Below are 19838 nucleotides of genomic sequence, written 5' to 3'. Positions count from 1 at the left end.
AAAATTCAAATATATGCTCTTTATTATAACCATTTAACAATTTAGATATTTTAAAAGCAACCCAAAAAAAAAAAAAAAAGATGACTCGCTGAAGGACATGAGAGCTAGGGTGATGCATGAACTGGGGGGGAAGGAGGGATGAAGTCAGGTGGTGGTTCTTCTAAATTGAATTTAACCTCAGATTTAGGTGGAGATGGACCCATACATGGGTTGACCACAAAGGTGTTGTGCTTGGGCTGATCTATGGAGACAAAGAGTTTGAGATCCAAAGAAAACAGACATATTCAGAGCTCCGTGTGATCACGTTGGAGCTCAAGACTGATCCAGTGCTTCAAACGATGCACTGAAACTTGCAGGTACTTTATTTGTACTCCTCTTTTTGATTCCGTGTGTCTGTTTTAATTAAAAACAAAATAAAATATTCTAATCAGTCATTGACACAGCTTCTTAGCCCTTTATTTCCTTTTGAGATCACAGGGTTGCTGGAGCCTATCCCAGCCACTTTGGTATGAGGCCAGAACAGTCTCATGATTCAGAATTGCACACACTTCGATTCACAAATGTCATTTTATGCAAACGTAACACAATGTGTGTGTTTATGAAACACAGGGTGTGCATTTGTGAAACACAACGTGTGTATTTCCAAATTTATTTAGCACGTTTGCATAAAATGACATTTGTGAATCGAAGTGTGTGCAATTCTGAATTATGAGACTGTTCTGGCCTCATAATTAACTCCCATTTTTAGAGTCTTATGTACGACTCCGCCGTGGGTTTAAACCCACGACCTTCCAGTCACAGAGTTGAGACTCTACCGCAAGGTCACTGAGCTGGTTCTTATAAAAAAAAGACCCCCCCCCCCCCCCCCCCCCCCCCCCCCCGAAGATCTTAAGATCTTCGCTTTAAATACATTTAAAGGTAAATACATAAACAGGTTTGATGGAAAAAAGTAGTTGGAGAAGATTTGCTAATTTTGAGGTTTTGAGGTTTTCTATGACATTTGTCAGTTTAGGGCCTCATCCTGCAGGGGGCGCTCACCAAACTTTAAAAAACAGAAGCTGGCACTGAAGTGTGTCTTAACGCTGACCCAAGATCTACATGAGTAACCTATATAGCACTGATGCCCACTGTAGTGTTTGCCCCATTGTTGTTACCCCACTGTTGAGCCTTTGAGCAAAGACCTTGATCGTGGATGCTCCGGTGCAGCTGCTAATCTCAGACGGTACACTGGTATACGGGTTTACAAACAATAAATACAAACTATTTCCAAATGAAGCAAAGTTCCTTGTTAAATTGTGTAAATTTATGTAGCAAGAGAAAGCATTTAAGACATTTGCCTTTGCTAAATTTGGATATCCCAATATTTTAAATGTCAGACAGTGCAGAGAAAACAATATAATTTATAACCTGAAAAAGTCGAGTTTTTGCACATTTTTTAAATATGGACCATTCTGAATGAAATTAAAGGGTTTTACTGATTTCAAGCATAGTGGAGGAAGGCTGATGATAGGGGTTTATCTGAAGCTATGAGAACAAGAGGAGCTTCCAAACTATACAGTCTCACAAAATAGGAAACAAAAGGATTTTTGTTTTGTTTATACTCATGCTAAACTACTAAGATCTGATATTTTATTCATTAAATTATTTTCTTTTTTCCCTTCCAAATTTCTTTTAAATGTATTTTGACTTTTAGCCCTGCAGTGGAATGGTAAACTGTCCAGGATGCACCCCTCCTTCCCCCAAAAGTGTCTAGAAAAGGCTCCAGCAACCCAAAGCGTTTAGACAAAAGATAGATAGTTTGACTTTTGCAGAAAATACAGAATCTTTTAGAATAGTCGTTCTAATTATTTTTAAACCTCACCAGCTTTGGTCTGAAGTGAGGCAGCTTTGTTTCGTGCAGACTGGAAACCGGAGGCTCTTTTCACAGCTTCCTGATAGTTCTGATGGAGGACGGGTCCGTACTGAACACAGACAGGTGACTGTTTAACCTCTTAGAAAGGACATTCAGATCAAAGAGGGTGGACAGAGTTACAGCTGACCTTAGCTATTCTGATGGAGGTGACCCAAAGCAGCAGGGACTTTTCGTCTTCACAGCAAAGGAACTTGATGTAGGGAGAGTCTTTCTGGATGCAGGGATGCTGAGAGCACAAAGAGAAGAAGAGATATGCAATTGATTTCATAATGTAGAGGGAAGAAGGTTCAAAGAAACATTGAAGAAAACCATCTAAATATATGCCACCTAAATTCCAGTCATTTTTCAATCTTCTCACCTTTTTTTACATTGTTTGTCATTTGTAGTATGCGCTTTCACCAGCAGAGGTCAGAGTAAGAATAAAAATTGGAATTTAAATGAGAATTTCTTTATTTGACACCTTGGGGAGGAAATTGCAAGGTGTGTGAATGTGACAGATAAAAATACATCTACAGAAGAAGAAAAAAAGTTGGGTTTCTCTCATGTATTTCAGTAAAAAAAATTCTACCAGCTAAAGTTTGAAATATATATATATTTACAGAAGTTTTCGACATGTGAAACAAATTGCAAGAAAAGGTAAGCTGTGTTTTTAGACCACAGCAAATGAAAAAAAAAACATCTGGATATTGATCCTAGAACAAAATAAATATTTGTTTTAATTCAATATTTGATGGCAAAACATATATTTGTGTGGGCACATTTTTTGTAAAATTTGCACTTTGGTGACCTTATACTACTGCAGGCGCCCTTCTACTAGTGAAGACAGAATTGAACCATTGTTTTCTTTCCTTAATAGCTCTTATTTTCTCAATATAATTTTAACATGGACACCAATGTTAACTGTTTTTTTTTACCATCCAGTCATTCCTCATGAAAGAGGAAAATAATGATCACAGCAGTGATGCATTGTTATACTTTTCTTCACTAACTAAAGTTCAGACGGTCATCTATTGAGTTCTAATTCAAGTTAAAAGAGCTGCTTTTGAGTTGTAATTTAATTCAGTGCAATATTTCTGCTGTCAATTATGCAAAATGGCTTGTTTTCAAAAGAAAGAAAAGTGTACAGGTCTGCTTATTATTCCCAATACTGCAGGAAAGTTCAGGGGTCACCACAATCTGCCTGTTTTATAGGAAGAGGCTAGATTTATACAATGTGTGTGTTTTCGTTTGCAAATCCAGCTTAGATGGGGGGTTAAATTCTTTTTTTCATGATGTCTTAACTTCCACATAAAGCTGACTCCTCCTATTTTTGTCTGTTTTCTTTTTTTGCGCTCTGCATGGATTCCAGACACTGTTTTCAATTTTGTAAGCGCTTAAACAGAGTGAAGGTTTCATCCCAGGCTGATTCTTTGACACGTGGTCTCCATGGAAACTGTTGTGTTGACCGGCAGATTCAGCACTCAGTGACTTCAGCATGCCAGACCTAAAAAAAAAAAAAAAAGGGTGCGTCTTCCGAGACAAGAAACATCCCACACACTGTGACTGACCTTTAACACAAAGCAGAAGCTGGTCGGAGCCTTGAATTTCTCTCTGTAGTTGCTGGCTGTGTAGACGTTGACTTTCTCAAAGCGGATAAAGCAGGCGAGATCAGACGAAGACTGGCAGGGGAAAAACAAAATTTCATCACACTGACAGAGGTGCTGGGGATCAAGTGTGAGCAGTTTATGCCGACAGTGACATCTCCAATACTCATCCTCCAGTATGAAGCAAAACTGATAGCGGACCGAGACCAGTGTTTGTTCCCCTTTGCATACAAGACTCGACCCAAACATTGACACAATAACCAACTTTCAGGAAGTAGACTTAACCTTAAGGATGCTAGGTTCTTTTTTTTTTAAATCAGTTTTAATATTTTCCTTCTTCTTGAATAATTTTTCTTCACTTACGATCTGAATCTGTTCAGCTAAAAGAATAATTTAACACATTTTGTCAGCAGAAAAAATAAGTAACAGTAGAGCACGTTGGAGGAGGGCTGGTGGTTTGGGTTTGTTCTTAGTCACACGTGCAACTGAAAGTCCTTAAACTATTCTCAGTCATCTGTACAGCAGAAAATGTGAGGACATATGTCCAAACTTAACAACACAAAATCAGCAAGAAGAAAAGATTAGTATGTATCACCGGCCCAGTCAAGTCAGACTTGAACTATTTTGTAACGTTAAAGTCCCACTCCATCATCTTTTGATCTATTGTAAAAGCGTTCCAAATAGTTTTAAAATTATGATTATATTATTTTTAGCCAAAATAAAAAGACCTGCGTTGTTTTCTCGGACGTAGTTTCTGCAGAGCAGCAGGAGTTCATTAGAAATACCTGAGTTGATTTGACACGGAGCAATCCCACACCCCCTTTCCATCGCCCATAAGTAAGCGGTCTATTTTTTAGAACACTGTTCTGCAAGATTACAGTCGGTCAAATAAAAATCCACATTTTAGAGTAAAAAATATTCAAAACAAGACATGCACTATAATTTCAAAGGCGTGACTTATTATTATTTGCACTGCCGAGTATTTTCTTGTAATGCCACACAAGAACCCATGGCAGTAAAAAAAGAAAGGCTTGTGTTTATCTTTATTTTTTCTGTACCTTTGTCTTTCCTTTGGGTACATAATAAAGGCCAGAGGCCCTCAGAAGGAAGTACTGATGTTTCCAGACCTTCTTCCCATCTTCTTTTAGGTACATCTTCCCTTCAAGATTAGGCACAATCACACTCGTGCCTCCGAAATGCTCCTGCGGTGTCAGAGGAGAAAAATGGTTAAAATGACCACATGGACCAACACAGACAGTCATTGTGTACCTTTAGCTGACCTTGATTAGGAGATCTTTAGTCTGTTTGTTGACATCCGTCTGACCGGATTTATTCTTTTTCCACATGAAAAACAGCTTTTGGGTTCACAAAACACACGGACCAATCACAGACATGAACCCTGACTCATCAAACATGAAGAAAGGGATGGTTTTGAACTCACTTGTGGGTCAGTGAACATCACATACTTTTGGGGTCTTAAGATGAAGTGGATTTTGTTCTCACTGTGGCGAATCCAGTCAGACAGGAGCTCCACAAATAACTCGTGATCCTCCAGGTCTCGTTCTGTAACGGACACAGGTATGAGTAATAGCGCACGGGTCCTGTTGACACTTGTGCGTGCCAGAAGTCTCACCAATCTGCAACTCGGGGTTGGCCTCACACAGGCTCCACTCGATGCTTTGGTCGCAGTGTGTTTTCTCAAAGAGCTTATCCAGAACCTCTCGCACCATCTGCCTCCCATCCACCATCAGAGTTTTGGAGCTACCGTCACTCATCAGGACTTTTACTATTAACTAAGCGTTTTTGGTTAGTTCAACTGCCACAGAATGACTTAATAATACACTTTTTTAGTTTTGGGCATTACCTTTCTCACTTTAGCTTCTTTCAGCTTCTCCAAAGCTATTTTAATTTTATCCAACTTTGTTTGGGCTTTTGTCTTAATGGAAAAATTAAAGAATCCTCACGTTATTCATTTATCTTCCATTTCCATCAATCTTTTACCGTTTTTATCAAACGGGAAGGTTCTTCAGTCAGTTTAGGGGGAACTTATACCTCCTCGTGCGTCAGAGCAGGTGATGGATGATCCTCCACGAGGCTGCCTGCTGCTTCACAAACTGACAATTCTTCAGATGTGCATTTTAATTCTAGGTCGGCCACCAGCGCATCCAGGTCATGATCTTCCAGTTCGTTGAGTGACTCTGAGAAGATAAGAAGGAAGTTGTTACTTCAGGAATGACGGACAACGTGTTCTGCTCTTCTACTGGTCAAAAGAAGGCAGAGCGGGAAAAATCTTTATGTGCACAATTTAAGAAGCTTAGTTTTTATTTTTTCTTTGACTATGTCCCTACAAAACTGAATTTATCTTTATTTTTAGCGTTAGTAGCCTTTTCCGTTCTTGTCAAAATGACTAACTATTTTGACTGCTTTGAAAATTTGCTACGGCATTACTTGGTTAAAAAAAAAGGACCAATAGGACCCTGACTTTTTTTCAAAAGATGTTTATGTTTTAACGTTGTTTAATCATTAAAATTTAAAGATAGTAATAGATGTGAGTAGTACTACCTTGAATGACCATAGCCGTTAAATTGTCTCCATTCTTTTTTTCAGAAAAAAGAAAGTTACAGAATTGGAAAAGGTCTGATGAGGAGACTATTCCGTGAAATAAATAATGTATAAAATAACGTTTAAAATATCTAAGTGACGTCTCCCAGTTAGTTAAAAGGGGCCTTTTTATATATGATCAATGCATAGGAGAAACACAAAAGTACACAAGGAAACAAAGAAATATCTTATTTCTGGTATGAAAAGTCATGCAGGAGGAAATAACAGAAAACAGCGATGAAGATTAAAAAAAAAATTTTTTTTGCTGACAAACAAAACAATAACGGTTGTTTTACATAATAAAACAGAAAAAAGGATAAAGCAGAAGGACATTTTCTGCTTCTGTGAATGTCAATGTCCAACTTCCATTGGTAAGGAAAGAAAGCTAATCTGATTCTGCAGGGTCCTGCAAACATCAACAAAAGAAATGAAGGAAATCTGAATAAAACACATAGATTGGTGGGATGCACACTGATTTCGATTCTGTGGATTTTTATTTTAGATTTGTTTTCTTTTCCCTTCTGCTTTTCCCTTCAGAAGTCACCACAGTGAATCATTTTCCTCCATCAAACCCTGTCTAATGCATCCTCTCCTTTAACATGGCTTTTTTTATTAGATACAAGGTGAACAAATATATATTTCAATAATAATCAACAGTTATTCCAACAGTTGAGGCTGAGATTGAGGTTTGAGTGTCTTCACAGGAAGAAGACCCTGCTTCAGCGCTCAGAATCTTCATTTTAAGTTCTAAAGGTCACTGTGACTTTCTGGCACCAGAAAACCAGCAGGAATTTGATCTGTGGGATGTCTGCTGCATGTCTCCCCCACGTGGAGAGACTGTCAGGGCAAAGCGAGTCTTTGCTGTCTGGATTTACTTTTTTGAAAGGGAAGGAATGACTTACCCTTCAGGTCTGTGAAACCAATGGAGAATGTGCTCTGCTCCTGTGAAGCATCTTTCCCTTCAGCTGTGTCGCCTTCAGATAACAGAGACTGCAGAAGATGAAAAAAACACAGAAGACTACTGCATGCTGTATCCATACCCAACATGTAACTGCAATTCAGAGCATTCATAACAATTACACAAGAAATAATGAAAAAGAAATAACATAAATTTTGTTTTATCTGTTGTTAAGGAACTTATTTCTGATTTTTCAGAACTGTGAAAGAAAGTACTACTTTTTTCCTTTCATTCACATGGACTGAATTTTTTACTTTTATCAAACGTTTTTAGGTCTGCTCATATATAGAAGTGCAACTAAATAAAAAAGTTGTTTTTCTCTTTGCTCTTCACCAACTTTTAAAATGTAATTCATAATGCAATCTATTTGCCAATGTGCACATTTGTCCCACAGCATGATTCTGCCACCTTCAACCATCAAAGCTTAATTCTTTTCCCTCCAAACATCCTCAAACACAATGATGACCATTGCTTTTGAAATTTAGGTGGATGTCCTCTTTGCTGCATGGACCTTCACCTGCGGAATATTGCTAAGATCAGAAATATAATTTCTAAGAGTGATGCTGAAAAACTCATCCATGCATTTGTTACGTCGAGGCTGGATTACTGTAACTCCTTGTTAGCAGCGTGTCCTAAGAGTTCCTTAAGAAGTCTCCAGCTTGTTCAGAACGCAGCTGCTAGATTGTTAGCTGGAACCAGCAGAAGAGATCACATCACTCCTGTGTTAGTTTCGCTCCATTGGCTCCCAGTTGATTCTAGAATTAAGTTCAAGATCCTCCTGTTAACCTATAAGGCCTTACATGGAATGGCCCCGTCCTATATTAAGGACCTCATAGTCCCTTACCAACCAATCAGAACACTTCGCTCGCAAAATGCAGGACTGCTTGTGGTTCCTAGAATTAGTAAAAGTACGGTTGGAGGTAGAGCGTTTAGCCACCAAGCCCCTGTCTTATGGAATAAACTCCCAGCTCATATAAGAGAGGCCGACTCAGTTTCTACATTCAAAGCTAGACTGAAAACATTCCTCTTTGGACAGGCTTATTGTCAGACTAGTTAGTATTCAGAGATTATTTAACTTAATGTTAGTTTGTTTAAATTAAACTTAATAATAACTATTTCTTTTAAAAGGCTGCTAGAAGTTGAAGCTGGGGTAACTATGGTACACTGGGGTTCTGTCCTCTTTCCTCTTTCCTTTTTTACTTCTACCCTTCCTCTCCTCTATTCTTGATCATAATTTATCATTTAGTTCTCCATGCCTCTGTTTGGTGCAGTGCGATTCATGTATTGTCCCTCTTTTCCTCTCCCCTCCTGGGGAGTGGGAGTGCTTCCAGACTCCAGTTGGCTCATCCGTGCTCCAGTTCCTGACCGTTTACCTCGCCTTTGCTCCTGCTCCTACACCTGGCTGTGGATCCTGCCTCTGGCTCATCTCTGGCTCGTCTCTGCTCTGTACCTGACCTAGTACCTCGTCTCTGCTCCTGCTCCTACACCTGGCTGTGGTTCCTGTCTCCGGCTCGACTCGCGCCTTTGACTGTCCCGATAACCACGGCTGGATGAAGCTCGTCTGCTGGACTTTATATATGTAGTTGTAGATTTAGATAAGTTAATTCTTCTCTAAGATTTCTGGTAAATCGCCTGTCCGTCCTGGGGGAGGATCCCTCCTTCATGTGGGCACCCCTGAGGTTTCTTCGTTTTTTCCGGAATCCGGTTTTTTTGGGAGTTTTTCCTTACCGCGAAGGGGGGTCTAAGGGCAGGGATGCCAGTATAGCTTAGTCAGTTTGTTAGTTCATTTTAGTATTTTTCTATTGAACTCTTTGTATTCGTGATCCTTTTGATTTAATGTTTTACTTCGAAGCCCATCGAGACGACTGTTGTTGTGATTTTGGGCTATACAAATAAAATTGAATTGAATTGAATTGAACCTTCAGTCAGCAAATAGTAGCTTCCTCTTGGTCCCGTGAAGAACTTTAAAAATACATTTTTTCTGCATATTGGTGCCAAAAACACCACAACTTAATCTTAAACTACTGAGCCCGTGTCCTGACATTAAGATATAAAAATATATCTTGTTCCCACAGATTAATATCTTGTTCCCACAGGTTATTATGTCGTTCGCACGAAATACTATTCCGTTCCCACGAGATACTATTCCGTTCCCTCAAAATACTATTCCGTTCCCTCGAAATGATTTACTCGTACGAACGCAATAATTATGTCGTTCGAACGCAATAATTATTCACGTCATAAATCATTCACGCGGATATGCTCTCTGTACGCCGGCAAAAGCCGCTTTCAGCGGTAACTTCCGTGTCTCTGTGACCCATATTCGTTCAAAAAAGGAACATGAAAAACAAAAATGATCACTTTATTACCGTCTCAATGAATATAAGAAAAATATCAAAAGATTTATGATAACTAGGCTGCTTTGTCATACGATAGCTCCTGCTAGGCTACTACTAGCGCCGCCGCAGAGCTCTTTGATGTATGCCGGCATTTGGGCAACTGGCTGGTCTGTTGTCAGACAGCTGATATTGTAGTTTAGGGTCGAACAGGAATAATAATATTCAGGACTTGTCTTTTATTAACTTTAGCAGTCAGTCGCTTTACATTCGAAGGCTATAAGGATACATGCTAACTGACTAGCCGATCATTGATCCTGTTATTAATTTACGTCATAGATTTACAGCAGATACCTTCACATTTCTGTCTGTGTGTGTCTCATTACATTGCATTGAAGACACGGAGGATGTTTAGAGAACATATTTATTTATTTCAAAAAGCACAAAGCATTCATCGTATTCACGTTCATTCACATGATGATGATCTCTGGTACGCCCTCAGTCATCTTGCTGCAAAAGCCGCTTCCTGCCGCTACTTCCGTGTCTCTGTGAGCATTTAATAGGGGTAAAAATAAAAGCAAGAATGGTCGATCTGTTATTGTCTCGATGACAATCTGAAAAATATCATATTAAGCTGGCTGCTTCGCCGAAAGCACTTACCTTTAGCTTGTAGCATAACAACAATGGCAGTACGTCACGTTTCCCAGAATGCTTTGCGGCCAACCATTGGTCTTGTTGTTAGACCTTGGTCACAGGGACACGGTGATTGGCCAATGATTGGCAGGAAAGCATTCTGGGAAACGTGACGTACTGCCATTGTTGTTATGCTACAAGCTAAAGGTAAGTGCTTTCGGCGAAGCAGCCAGCTTAATATGATATTTTTCAGATTGTCATCGAGAAAATAACAGATCGACCATTCTTGCTTTTATTTTTACCCCTATTGAATGCTCACAGAGACCGGAAGTAGCGGCAGGAAGCGGCTTTTGCAGCAAGATGATTGAGGGCGTACCATGATGTGAACGTGAATACGATGGATGCTTCTGTGCTTTTTAAAATAAATAAATCTGTTCTCTAAACATCCTCCGTGTCTTCAATGCAATGTAATGAGACACACACAGACAGAAATGTGAAGGTATCTGGTGTAAATCTATGACGTAAATTAATAACAGGAAATGATCGGCTAGTCAGTTAGCATGTAGCCTAATAGCCTTCGAATGTAAAGATACTGACTGCTAAAGTTAATAAAAGACAAGTCCTGAATATTATTATTCCTATTCGACCCTAAACTACAATATCAGCTGTCTGACAACAGACCAGCCAGTTGCCCAAATGCCGGCATACATGATCAAACAGAGAGCTCTGCGGCGGAGCTAGCCTAGCAGGAGCTATCGTTTGACAAAGCAGCCTAGTTATCATAAATCTTTTGATATTTTTCTTATATTCATTGAGACGGTAATAAAGTGATCAATTTTGTTTTTCATGTTCCTTTTTTGAACGAATATGGGTCACAGAGACACGGAAGTTACAGCTGAAAGCGGCTTTTGCCGGCGTACAAAGAGCATATCCGCGTGAATGACTTATGACGTGAATAATTATTGCGTTCGAACGGATTAATTATTGCGTTCGAACGACATAATTATTGCGTTCGCACGAGTTAATCATTTCGAGGGAACGGAATAGTATTTTGAGGGAACGGAATAGTATCTTGTGGGAACGGAATAGTATCTTGTGGGAACGGAATAGTATTTCGTGCGAACGACATAATAACCTGTGGGAACAAGATATTAATCTGTGGGAACAAGATATATTTTTATATCTTAATGTCAGGACACGGGCTCCAACCTGTGGGAACAAGATATTAATCTGTGGGAACAAGATATATTTTTATATCTTAATGTCAGGACACGGGCTCCGTATTAAACAACAAAATAACTAAAGAAAATGTGTTGAATCCAGACAATTTAAATCCAGCTTTATAACTACCATAAAAATATGTTGTAATTTAAATATTCTAGGAAAATATTTTTTCATTTGTATTTTAGCGCAAAGGCTAATTTAATGTATTTTATTTTATAGTATTTATTAGTTTGCATCCAGAATGTCTATTTAAGGCTGTCATTAAATAGAAAACAGAAGAGACCTGTTTCCTCTGAGGGATCCTCCACATCAGTGACTGACCCTTCTCAGTAAACGGGGTCGCTGCAGTTGGATCTCCTGGGTCTGACTCTTTTGATCGGATCTGGGGGGTTCTGTGGTAGTGTTCTCCGTGAACTTGGGTTGGGGGGGGTCGCTGATGTGGACATGTCCCCAAAATATCGTTTCCCCACTTCAGGACAAAGCCTGGTCTCTACATTCTATCATTTTATCACTTTTTTATTTATCTATTTATTTATTTTTTTTAAGTGTGTGTGTGTGTGTGTGTGGGGGGGGGGGGGGGGGGGGTTGTTGCACGGTTTGTCTTGTCATCTTGTTTTTACATTTTATTGTATTTTATGCACAGCACTTTGAGTGACATATGTTGTTGAAAAAGTGCTATATAAATAGAGGTTGATTTGATTTGATTTGATTAAAAAAAAGGATCTTTAGAAAGGGCAGCTGTGGTGCAGACAAAAGGCGATCTGCTGCCAAACACTTGTGTTAACCAACTACCAGAGGCAAGGTTCGATTTCCAGCATGCATGTGTCAAAGTATCCTTGGGTAAGACATTGAACCCCAGCTTGCCTCTGGTGGTAGGCTGGTGGTAGCGTCCAGCAGCGGAGCTACCATCAGTGTGGGAATATGGGTGAATGGGACTGTGACTGCTAACCCTTGTGCTATTCAAGGCACTTTAACATTGGGAATTGGGTCATCTAGACCCACTAAACAGTGCTCTGAACCTTTTTTCTTTAATGATTTGTGAACCTTCGGGGAGGGGGGGGGGGTCGTTTTTTTCTAAGAACCAGTTCAGTGACCTTGGGGCAGAGTGTCAACTGACTGGAAGGTCGTGGGTTTAAACCCATGGTGGAGTCACACATAAGACTAAAAATGGGAGTTAATGCCCCCCTGCTTGACACTCAGCATTAAGGGGGTTGGATTGGGGGATTAAACCACCAAATGGTTCCCCAGAGCGGCTTTGTCTGCAGTTCACCACTCCCCCAGGTCAAATGCAGAGAATAAATGTCACACATGTACAGTACGTGGGTGCGTGACAACTAACGGGACTTTAAGTAACTATTATCTTGAATCTAAATATTTTGTGTTTTCAGTTTAACCCTTGTGCTATCCTAGGCACTTTAACGTTGGGTGTTGGGTCATTTAGACCCACTAGACAGTGCTCTGAACCTTTTTTCTTCAATGATTTGTGATCTTCACTGGTGTCCATGGATTACATGAAATCTTTCCACCTTTATCCACCTTTGTCATGGTAGGGAGAACACGTCAATGTAAGGATCAGGTCATCTGGACCCCATAGGATAGCACAAGGGTTAAGCGCCTTGGGCCTTCAAAGAATTGTAGAAAAGCGCTATACAAGTAAACGCCAATTACCATTTATCGTTTTTATGAGATAATATTCTTCTATTGAGAGCAGCATACAGGACATCCACATGTTCATTAGCCAAATCTGCACACAAAATTAGGCTTGCCACATAAAAGTAGCTAACTTCTGTCTGAGAACACATTTTGTCATGCTGCCATGTCTGCATAGACAGAGATGCAAAGCAGACCCCGGCGCCTCCTGAACAGTTAAGAGGAGGGGCATAATTAAGGTCATAAGCGGAACCATTTATACATCCATTAGCTTCAAAGAGCTTTAATCAAAAAGCGTTTCCTGAGGTCTCCCCGCTGTGGAGTGGTTTTTGTCAAACCTGAAAGACTCCTTGCTCCGGTCAGACAAACTGTCTAATTAATTTTTTTGGTCATCCCCCTCCCAATATGGACTTTAATGAAACATTTGTCAAGAGTGCACAATTTTTGTTCTATTTCTTGATGAGTGCTGGAGGGAATCTGCAGGCTGTGCTGAAGGACATTCTTTACATTATGATGGTTGGTTTGAAGCCAAGATGCAATCAGATGTTGTCTGCAGAACCTATTGGGACATAATTTGTCATTTACTTTCATTACCTGTTCATATGCAAGCATAAATAATGAATAATGTCTGCCAACTTTGTTAATATGGTTCCATGAAAGGATGAGATCATTCAGATGATCGATGTATGGAATGTTTTTAGGAATACGGTGGGATAGCTCTACACAACTTTATGTCAGGAGTCCAAAAGTGTTTACATTGATTTAAAAAAAAAACTTTGAGTAAAGATTTTTATTGTCAAAATAACCAGATTAGATACTTCTCAAACGGTGCTGTTACCTCATATTAGCCAGTAGACAGTTGGGCAAAAACCTGGCAATGAGTGGAAAAAGCAGCTGGATTTACAACCAAAATGCACTTTTGGCATAAAAATTATTTTAAAAGCTTTTTAACTAACTTTTCTGTTTTGGGGGCTTTCACCTAACTGACTTTGCACAAATCTGTATTTTTTGTAATCTTATTTTGAAATCCGTTGTTCATTTATTACTATAGGTACAACCTTTTTGCTGCTCCTGGATTTGACCCAAAAATCCTATTACGTGACGATGAAACATTTTCTTGACACTTAAAATCTAGTTTTTCCTGATCAATTTTTATTTGAAGCAGCAAAGAATTTCAAAATTAAACTGCTTTAAGGTAATACAGGACCAGAATTGATTAGGCTTGCACTGGAGGCTGCAGTCATTTTATTTATTATCAAATTTTTAAATGGTAAATGAAAATTATTATTGTTGTTTTTTAAGCATCAGAGTGCTTTTGGTTTGCACCAGTAGTTTGTCATGGTTAACTCTGTTGTAACTGCAGCCCGGTTGTATTTTTTTTTATTTTTGTGGCATTTCAAAAACAAATGTATAACAGCGAGTGGGAATTGCAAATTACTTGTTATCTACATTTTTGTTTTTAATTCATATCTTAAAACTTAAAACAGACGATTACCTATTAACAAAATGTTTGCGCTTTACCTGAGAGAGATGATCGATCTCTCCAATCAAATGATTTAGCATATCATCAATCTGCTCCATCTGCCAACAAAAAAAACAAAATATATATAGATATTAATATACAGACTCATAGGTTAAATAAAACAGCACAAAAGGAAATAATAAAAACTGAAAGGTTTCTGCAATTTCATTTCAGCTTGTTTGACATTCAGGAAGCCCCTGCTCAAGCTGTTGAAAAAAAAAGGTGGAAATACACAAGTAGTTGAGGCCCGGTCAACAAATTCTTCATGCAAATTCATTGCAACTGCAAACAATGTGTGAAACTTGGTCATCTGTGTTTTTAGCTGTACTCCTATCTGCAATCTTGAGCAACAGTAAACAGAGTAATGCAGCAGTAATGGCTTCTGTGTTGTTCTTGCAAACTAAAACGGTCCTTTTAACCACCATCTAGTTAAACGGATTTCCTCTAAAATGTCGACTAAAGCAATACATCTACCAGTAGTTTAAGTCTTCCAACATGATTTTTAGGCTAACAATAAATTTTATATCCAAGATATTCTCTTGCATGTGGCACAGAAGCAAACTGAGAGGCAGATTCTTGCAGGTACTTGCAAATAAAGTAGCGGTGGAAAAGTTTAGATTCTGTCTTAACCAGCATGCAAATGTAGCTGCATTGACATATAGACAGCCTGTTTTCATGGTTATTTTCTATCTTCTATTGTTTTTATAATATTCTATTATCTAAATGATTTTATTTCTCTTTAGTGAATTCAGTTTTTTTTCATGTTTTCTAACACTTAAGCTGCTTGTGCCTTTTATCACAAGCACTTATGTAGATGTTAAGGTTACTTCTAACTTCCTGTTTCTTATAAAAACCCCACTGATGTCATGTTATTGCTCCCTTAAGTGGATAAAAATAGGTTTTCATGTAGGTAAAGTCTCTTCTAGTAAAATACTGTGCCATACATCATAGGTGTAACAAATTAATTTGACAAGACAGTGGCAAAAGTTGTTGGTAAATGTGACAAAGTGGAGGAAGATAACCAACAACAGGACATCTACATGCATTCAAAGTGCATGAATGTAAATTAGAACCATTTGCTTTTGCAGGTTTGTTTGTGTTTTGCATCATGTTTATTCCAATTAAGATATCCCTAATCTTAAATGCTGAAACAGAAACACACTCAAGTGTTTTGTTTCAATTCCCTCCATTGGCTTCCTTACATTGTAGATAAAAATGAGCTATTTTACCACTTACCTCAATTAGGTGGTTCCCAGAAGCAAAAAGTAGAAGTGCAAGACATATTTATAGACAGAATGATGTCACGTTGTCCCCAATATGCTAAGTACTAAGTATATCTACCAATATACTTAGTATATGCTAAAAGTGAGGCAGCATACTTGAAGTTTTACTTTTTAAACTTAAAATGTTCAAATTTGGTCTGAAGGCGTATTCATTTGGTGTACACACACTACACATGTGGTCTATGTAGTACACTTGCTACACTCAAGTGTTGTCATGGTGCCTCTGTCAGCTTTCCTACCCTTCCCCTCTCTGCTTGGCTCCTGATGATTCCCAGCTGTGTCCACTCTCCATCACCGACCAGACCTACTTAAGGAGATCCAGAACCAGCATTCATTGCCAGTTTGTTGCCCCTGATGGTGCATAACTTGGTCTCTCGTCTAGTTCAGTCCAAGTGTTCATGTTCATGTCTAACTTTTGTATTGCCTCGCCTTCAGGACATTCTGACCACGAGTGGACACCTGAGTCACCGGATTACCTGAACCACAGAACCTCTCGGAACACCAAGAACCTCCAGCCTCGGCACGAACCAACTCCGACCACCAGCCTCGCCTCAAGCCATAACTATCTCAAGCTACTTCCAGCAACTTCACCCGCTGCTCTCCAGCCACATCAAGATCACAAGCAACTCCGAATATCATTAAAACTTGACTTACCAACTTACTCACCTTGTGTTTTCCTTCCAGGTTCCAGCGCCTGGGTCTGCCTCGCCTATCTTGCCATGACAAGTATACTTATAAAATAAACTTTTCCTTTGTACTTTTTGCTAAGGGGCATCACTGGAACTCAAAGTATGGAGCTTCAATGATTTTTTTTTTAAAACATTTTTTTTAAAACATTGCTTGACAGTAATCTATCTTTTTTTTAATATATAAACTTGTCCTGTCCGACTGCTAAGCAAACGGATGAGAGCTGAAAGCCTTTTGTGTTGGACATATTTTACTTTAAAAAACAGGGATTATCTATCTTATGTAACACCAGATGTATATTTAAATGAACCCCTTGACAGTAATCTTTTGTCTAATTTGCTGCAGGGGGCTTCCCTTTCTTAAATTATTTGTCATGTATGGAGCTATTTAAAGAGAGCTTCAGATATCAATTGGAATGGTGTAGCTGTGCACATGTTTGCTGAAGTGAATCCAATGATTTTTTACTGTTTTAACTATAATTTGGAGTATTGCTATTCTTATTAATCACTTAAATCTTAATACTTGGAAGAGCAGTGTTTCTTGTCTTTTTCCTACCTCAATTAGGCCACTCTGCTCAAATTACTTCAGTGTCTGACCATAAATAAACTCAAATCTAACAATAAAAAAAAGCCATGATTGCACAATTTTCACACACACTCAAGACATGAATATAAATAATACTAACGCATCTATACTTTTTCTTAGGTTTTTCCTAAAAATCCACTCTGATCATCTTTTCATCCATTGTAAAAGCGTTCCCAGTGGTCTTTTAATTATGATTGCTATTTTAGACAAAATCAAAAATCCAGTGCCATCTTCCACAGTAACCCCCCCCAGTTGCAGAGAGCTCTCTGTTTACATACTCTCCCTCCGGCTTACAACCCCTCACAAGCCCAACCTAACAATAGCGGTGCAACAAAAATGGCGAGCAATATTGGAGCTATCCAGTTGTACAGTTTAGATCCAGATGCCAGCTCAGACGAGGAAAAGAAAGACGTGCTTGGATCTGCAAGTTGATGCATTGGAATGGAATGGAGAAGGTAAGTTGTGGCCCACCCAGCGTATTTTCTCCATTAATTAATTTTTTCATCTTCTCCTGATTCACAACAATTCAAATAAAGAAAAAATCAAAAATATAATTATAACTTGAATTTTCTTTATATATGTCCTCCATCATAAAAAAATCGACATCAACGCTGAATCGAAAATAACAAAATGTGAACACATACCCAGAAGAAGCCACAAAATTTGCGCCCTCTCAGGAGGTGTTTATTCTTACTTAATTTTTTTAAAAGCTTCCTGTGCTTTTAGCTTTTGTTTCTCACTCAAGTGTCTTTTTAGCTGCATGCTGCCTTACAGCCTGCTGTTTGGATATATGTGAAGTCAAAGAGGACATTTTTAATTGAATAACTTAAAAATGTGAAAAGTTGTAAACAATTCTTATGTACATATGCACAAGTGTTGTCGCAGTTTGCACAATCAGAGACAAATGTGTTCATGTTTCATTTGAACATCCAGGAGGGAGTAATGAGGTGAAAGGGGAAGAGGGCAGTCGCTTCTTGTGTGCGAGGTATTGTTTCCACATGAAAGCGAAAAATATGTGAATCTGTACTGCAAACTTCACCTTGGTGGCCTCGCAGGACCTCTGCATCCCACATGTGCAACACAGTCTCATTTATAGCACTGCCTTTAACACATACATTTAACTTTTTGGGATTATGCTCATTCAGTCAAGCTAGTTTACAACAATTAGGTTGAAAGCTGAGTGGCAGCTGGAGCTGCCGTGCCCCACTGTGGTTGCCAACATCTGCAAACCTCCAAAAGCCATCAGAAGACAGAAATGAGCAAAAGGAACGGTAAAAAAAATGAGGTTCTCTAATTTAAATGTAAAAAAAAGGAATCACGTTACACTGCTTGCTGGTAGTAAAAAGCCATGTTCTCCCTGCTTCTTGCAGTTCAGAGTTTCTTGCTGCTTTGTAATTGGTTGCACATCCAGCTATTGGCTGCCGCGGGAGAACATGTGCGAGTTTTAAACAAAACTGATGTGACTCTTCAGGTATTTAACTCTTAAAATCCCTTGAGATGGAGCAGAAAACATGGAATTTATGGAATCAAGATTCTTCAGTGTCTATCTGTTAGAATATCCGTCCTTTGATCTACAGTCACAGTGATCCTCTTGAATGATAGCCAGACCTGTGAAGAATTAATCTGAACATTATTCCATCAGATTCATGAACTCTGGGAGGGTTGGGAGGGAACTGAGAGCACTTACAGTTTCAAAGACAAAAAAGGCTCACGTTCAAACATCCTGGATTTATAAGCATCACAATATTTCACAGAAGCTAACTTTTTGCAACAGTTCATTTAAAGTTAGTTTCATTTTAAAACAGGCTTACCTCTGCTGATGCTGTGACACTTCCCACAACGTGTGTGAAACTCAGAGGTCTCAGTATAACCCCATGCACATGTGACTCACAGCTGATGAACTTCCTGATAACATTCTATATGGTCTTTTTTGGTAAAGGCAAATGACTTCTACATACACATTGCAGAATGATGAGACTCCCACAAATGCTCTCTGTTAATGTATTGGCAAAGAAAACAAAAAACTACTTTTTTTTATAATTCCTCTTTTTTTTTAAATAAGTTTTTGACCTAAAATAGATTCCTGAAATGAACTTTAACAATAAAACCACATAATTTAAATTTGCCTGTAGGGTCAGAAAATGCGCTTAAGCTTTCATAAGAAGTCGTTTTCCCCTGCTGTCAAATCAACACTCAATAAATTAATCAATCAACTGATCAGATTATTTGTATAGCAAAAGGAGCTTACTGTCAGTACTTCAGCCTATGTATATTAAATAAAGGAAAACTGTTCTAAAAATGCATAAATATGAAAAACTAGCAGAAATGTGATTTGGGAACAATGCAGAAGACAAACTTTTCTCTGAAGATCACAATTTTTATTATATTAATTTTCACTCAGATTTGTAGAAAATAATCTGTTCATCATGCAATCCATTCATTTTATGACCCACTTTATTTCTTTCATGGTGATGAGGCTGCTGGAGCCCGTCCCAGCTGCTGCTGGATGAAGGCAGGGTTCACCCTGGACAGGTCTCCAGTCTGTTGCAGGGCACACTGTGACCCCCACACACTCACACCAATTAACTTATTGAGCATGTTTTTGGACTCTGTGAGGAAGCCAGAGGCTCTGGAGAAGGCCCACACAAGCACGGAAAGAACATGCAAACTCCACACAGAAAGGTCCCAGCTGGGCTTTGGACAAGCGCCTTCCTGCTGTGAGGTGAGAGCACTGCACCACCGTGCAGCCTCCTATTAAATGTGAAATATTTTAGTACCTCAAAACTGTACAATTCCAAGAGTTCTTATAAGTATTTCATACTTGAAACATAATAAAAAATCAACTTTTAGTGCCTTACACACAG

The 19838-nt window shown here is 38.8% G+C and overlaps 1 protein-coding gene and 2 long non-coding RNA genes across 3 annotated transcripts; 2 read left to right on the top strand and 1 right to left on the bottom strand.

The window, feature by feature from the left end:
* Position 1: 1 nt before the first annotated feature.
* Positions 2-18811, bottom strand: LOC101163456 (amyloid beta A4 precursor protein-binding family B member 1-interacting protein-like). Its single transcript, XM_023964983.2, has 13 exons — positions 18786-18811; positions 14419-14478; positions 6999-7086; positions 5548-5693; positions 5360-5431; positions 5129-5288; positions 4937-5058; positions 4776-4850; positions 4554-4697; positions 3460-3570; positions 2040-2138; positions 1862-1961; positions 2-241 (listed from the first exon to the last, which is right to left on the bottom strand). Exons 2-13 carry the CDS (start codon positions 14476-14478, stop codon positions 105-107), a joined length of 1314 nt encoding a protein of 437 aa, XP_023820751.1. The 5' UTR covers positions 18786-18811; the 3' UTR covers positions 2-104.
* On the top strand, positions 10151-10466 carry LOC144986760 (uncharacterized). The gene is made up of 2 exons (XR_013650615.1): positions 10151-10230; positions 10345-10466. It is a non-coding gene; the product is annotated as an uncharacterized LOC144986760 (long non-coding RNA).
* Positions 15921-16359, top strand: LOC144986761 (uncharacterized). The gene is made up of 2 exons (XR_013650616.1): positions 15921-16059; positions 16138-16359. It is a non-coding gene; the product is annotated as an uncharacterized LOC144986761 (long non-coding RNA).
* Positions 18812-19838: the final 1027 nt, after the last annotated feature.

This window comes from Oryzias latipes, chromosome 17 (genome assembly GCF_053564925.1).
Source record: "Oryzias latipes strain Hd-rR chromosome 17, Olatipes_Hd-rR_3.1".
Classification (NCBI taxonomy): Eukaryota; Metazoa; Chordata; class Actinopteri; order Beloniformes; family Adrianichthyidae; genus Oryzias; species Oryzias latipes.
This window is presented reverse-complemented; position numbering and strand designations above follow the sequence as displayed.

Coding starts and splice junctions, on each gene's coding strand:
- LOC101163456 (XM_023964983.2), bottom strand. CDS start 14,478: ATGGAGCAGATTGATGATATGCTAAATCATTTGATTGGAGAGATCGAT. Junction 7,087..14,418: donor AGATCGATCATCTCTCTCAG/GTAAAGCGCAAA, acceptor CATCTTCTGCAG/TCTCTGTTATCTGAAGGCGA. Junction 2,139..3,459: donor GCTTCTGCTTTGTGTTAAAG/GTCAGTCACAGT, acceptor TTGTGCTCTCAG/CATCCCTGCATCCAGAAAGA.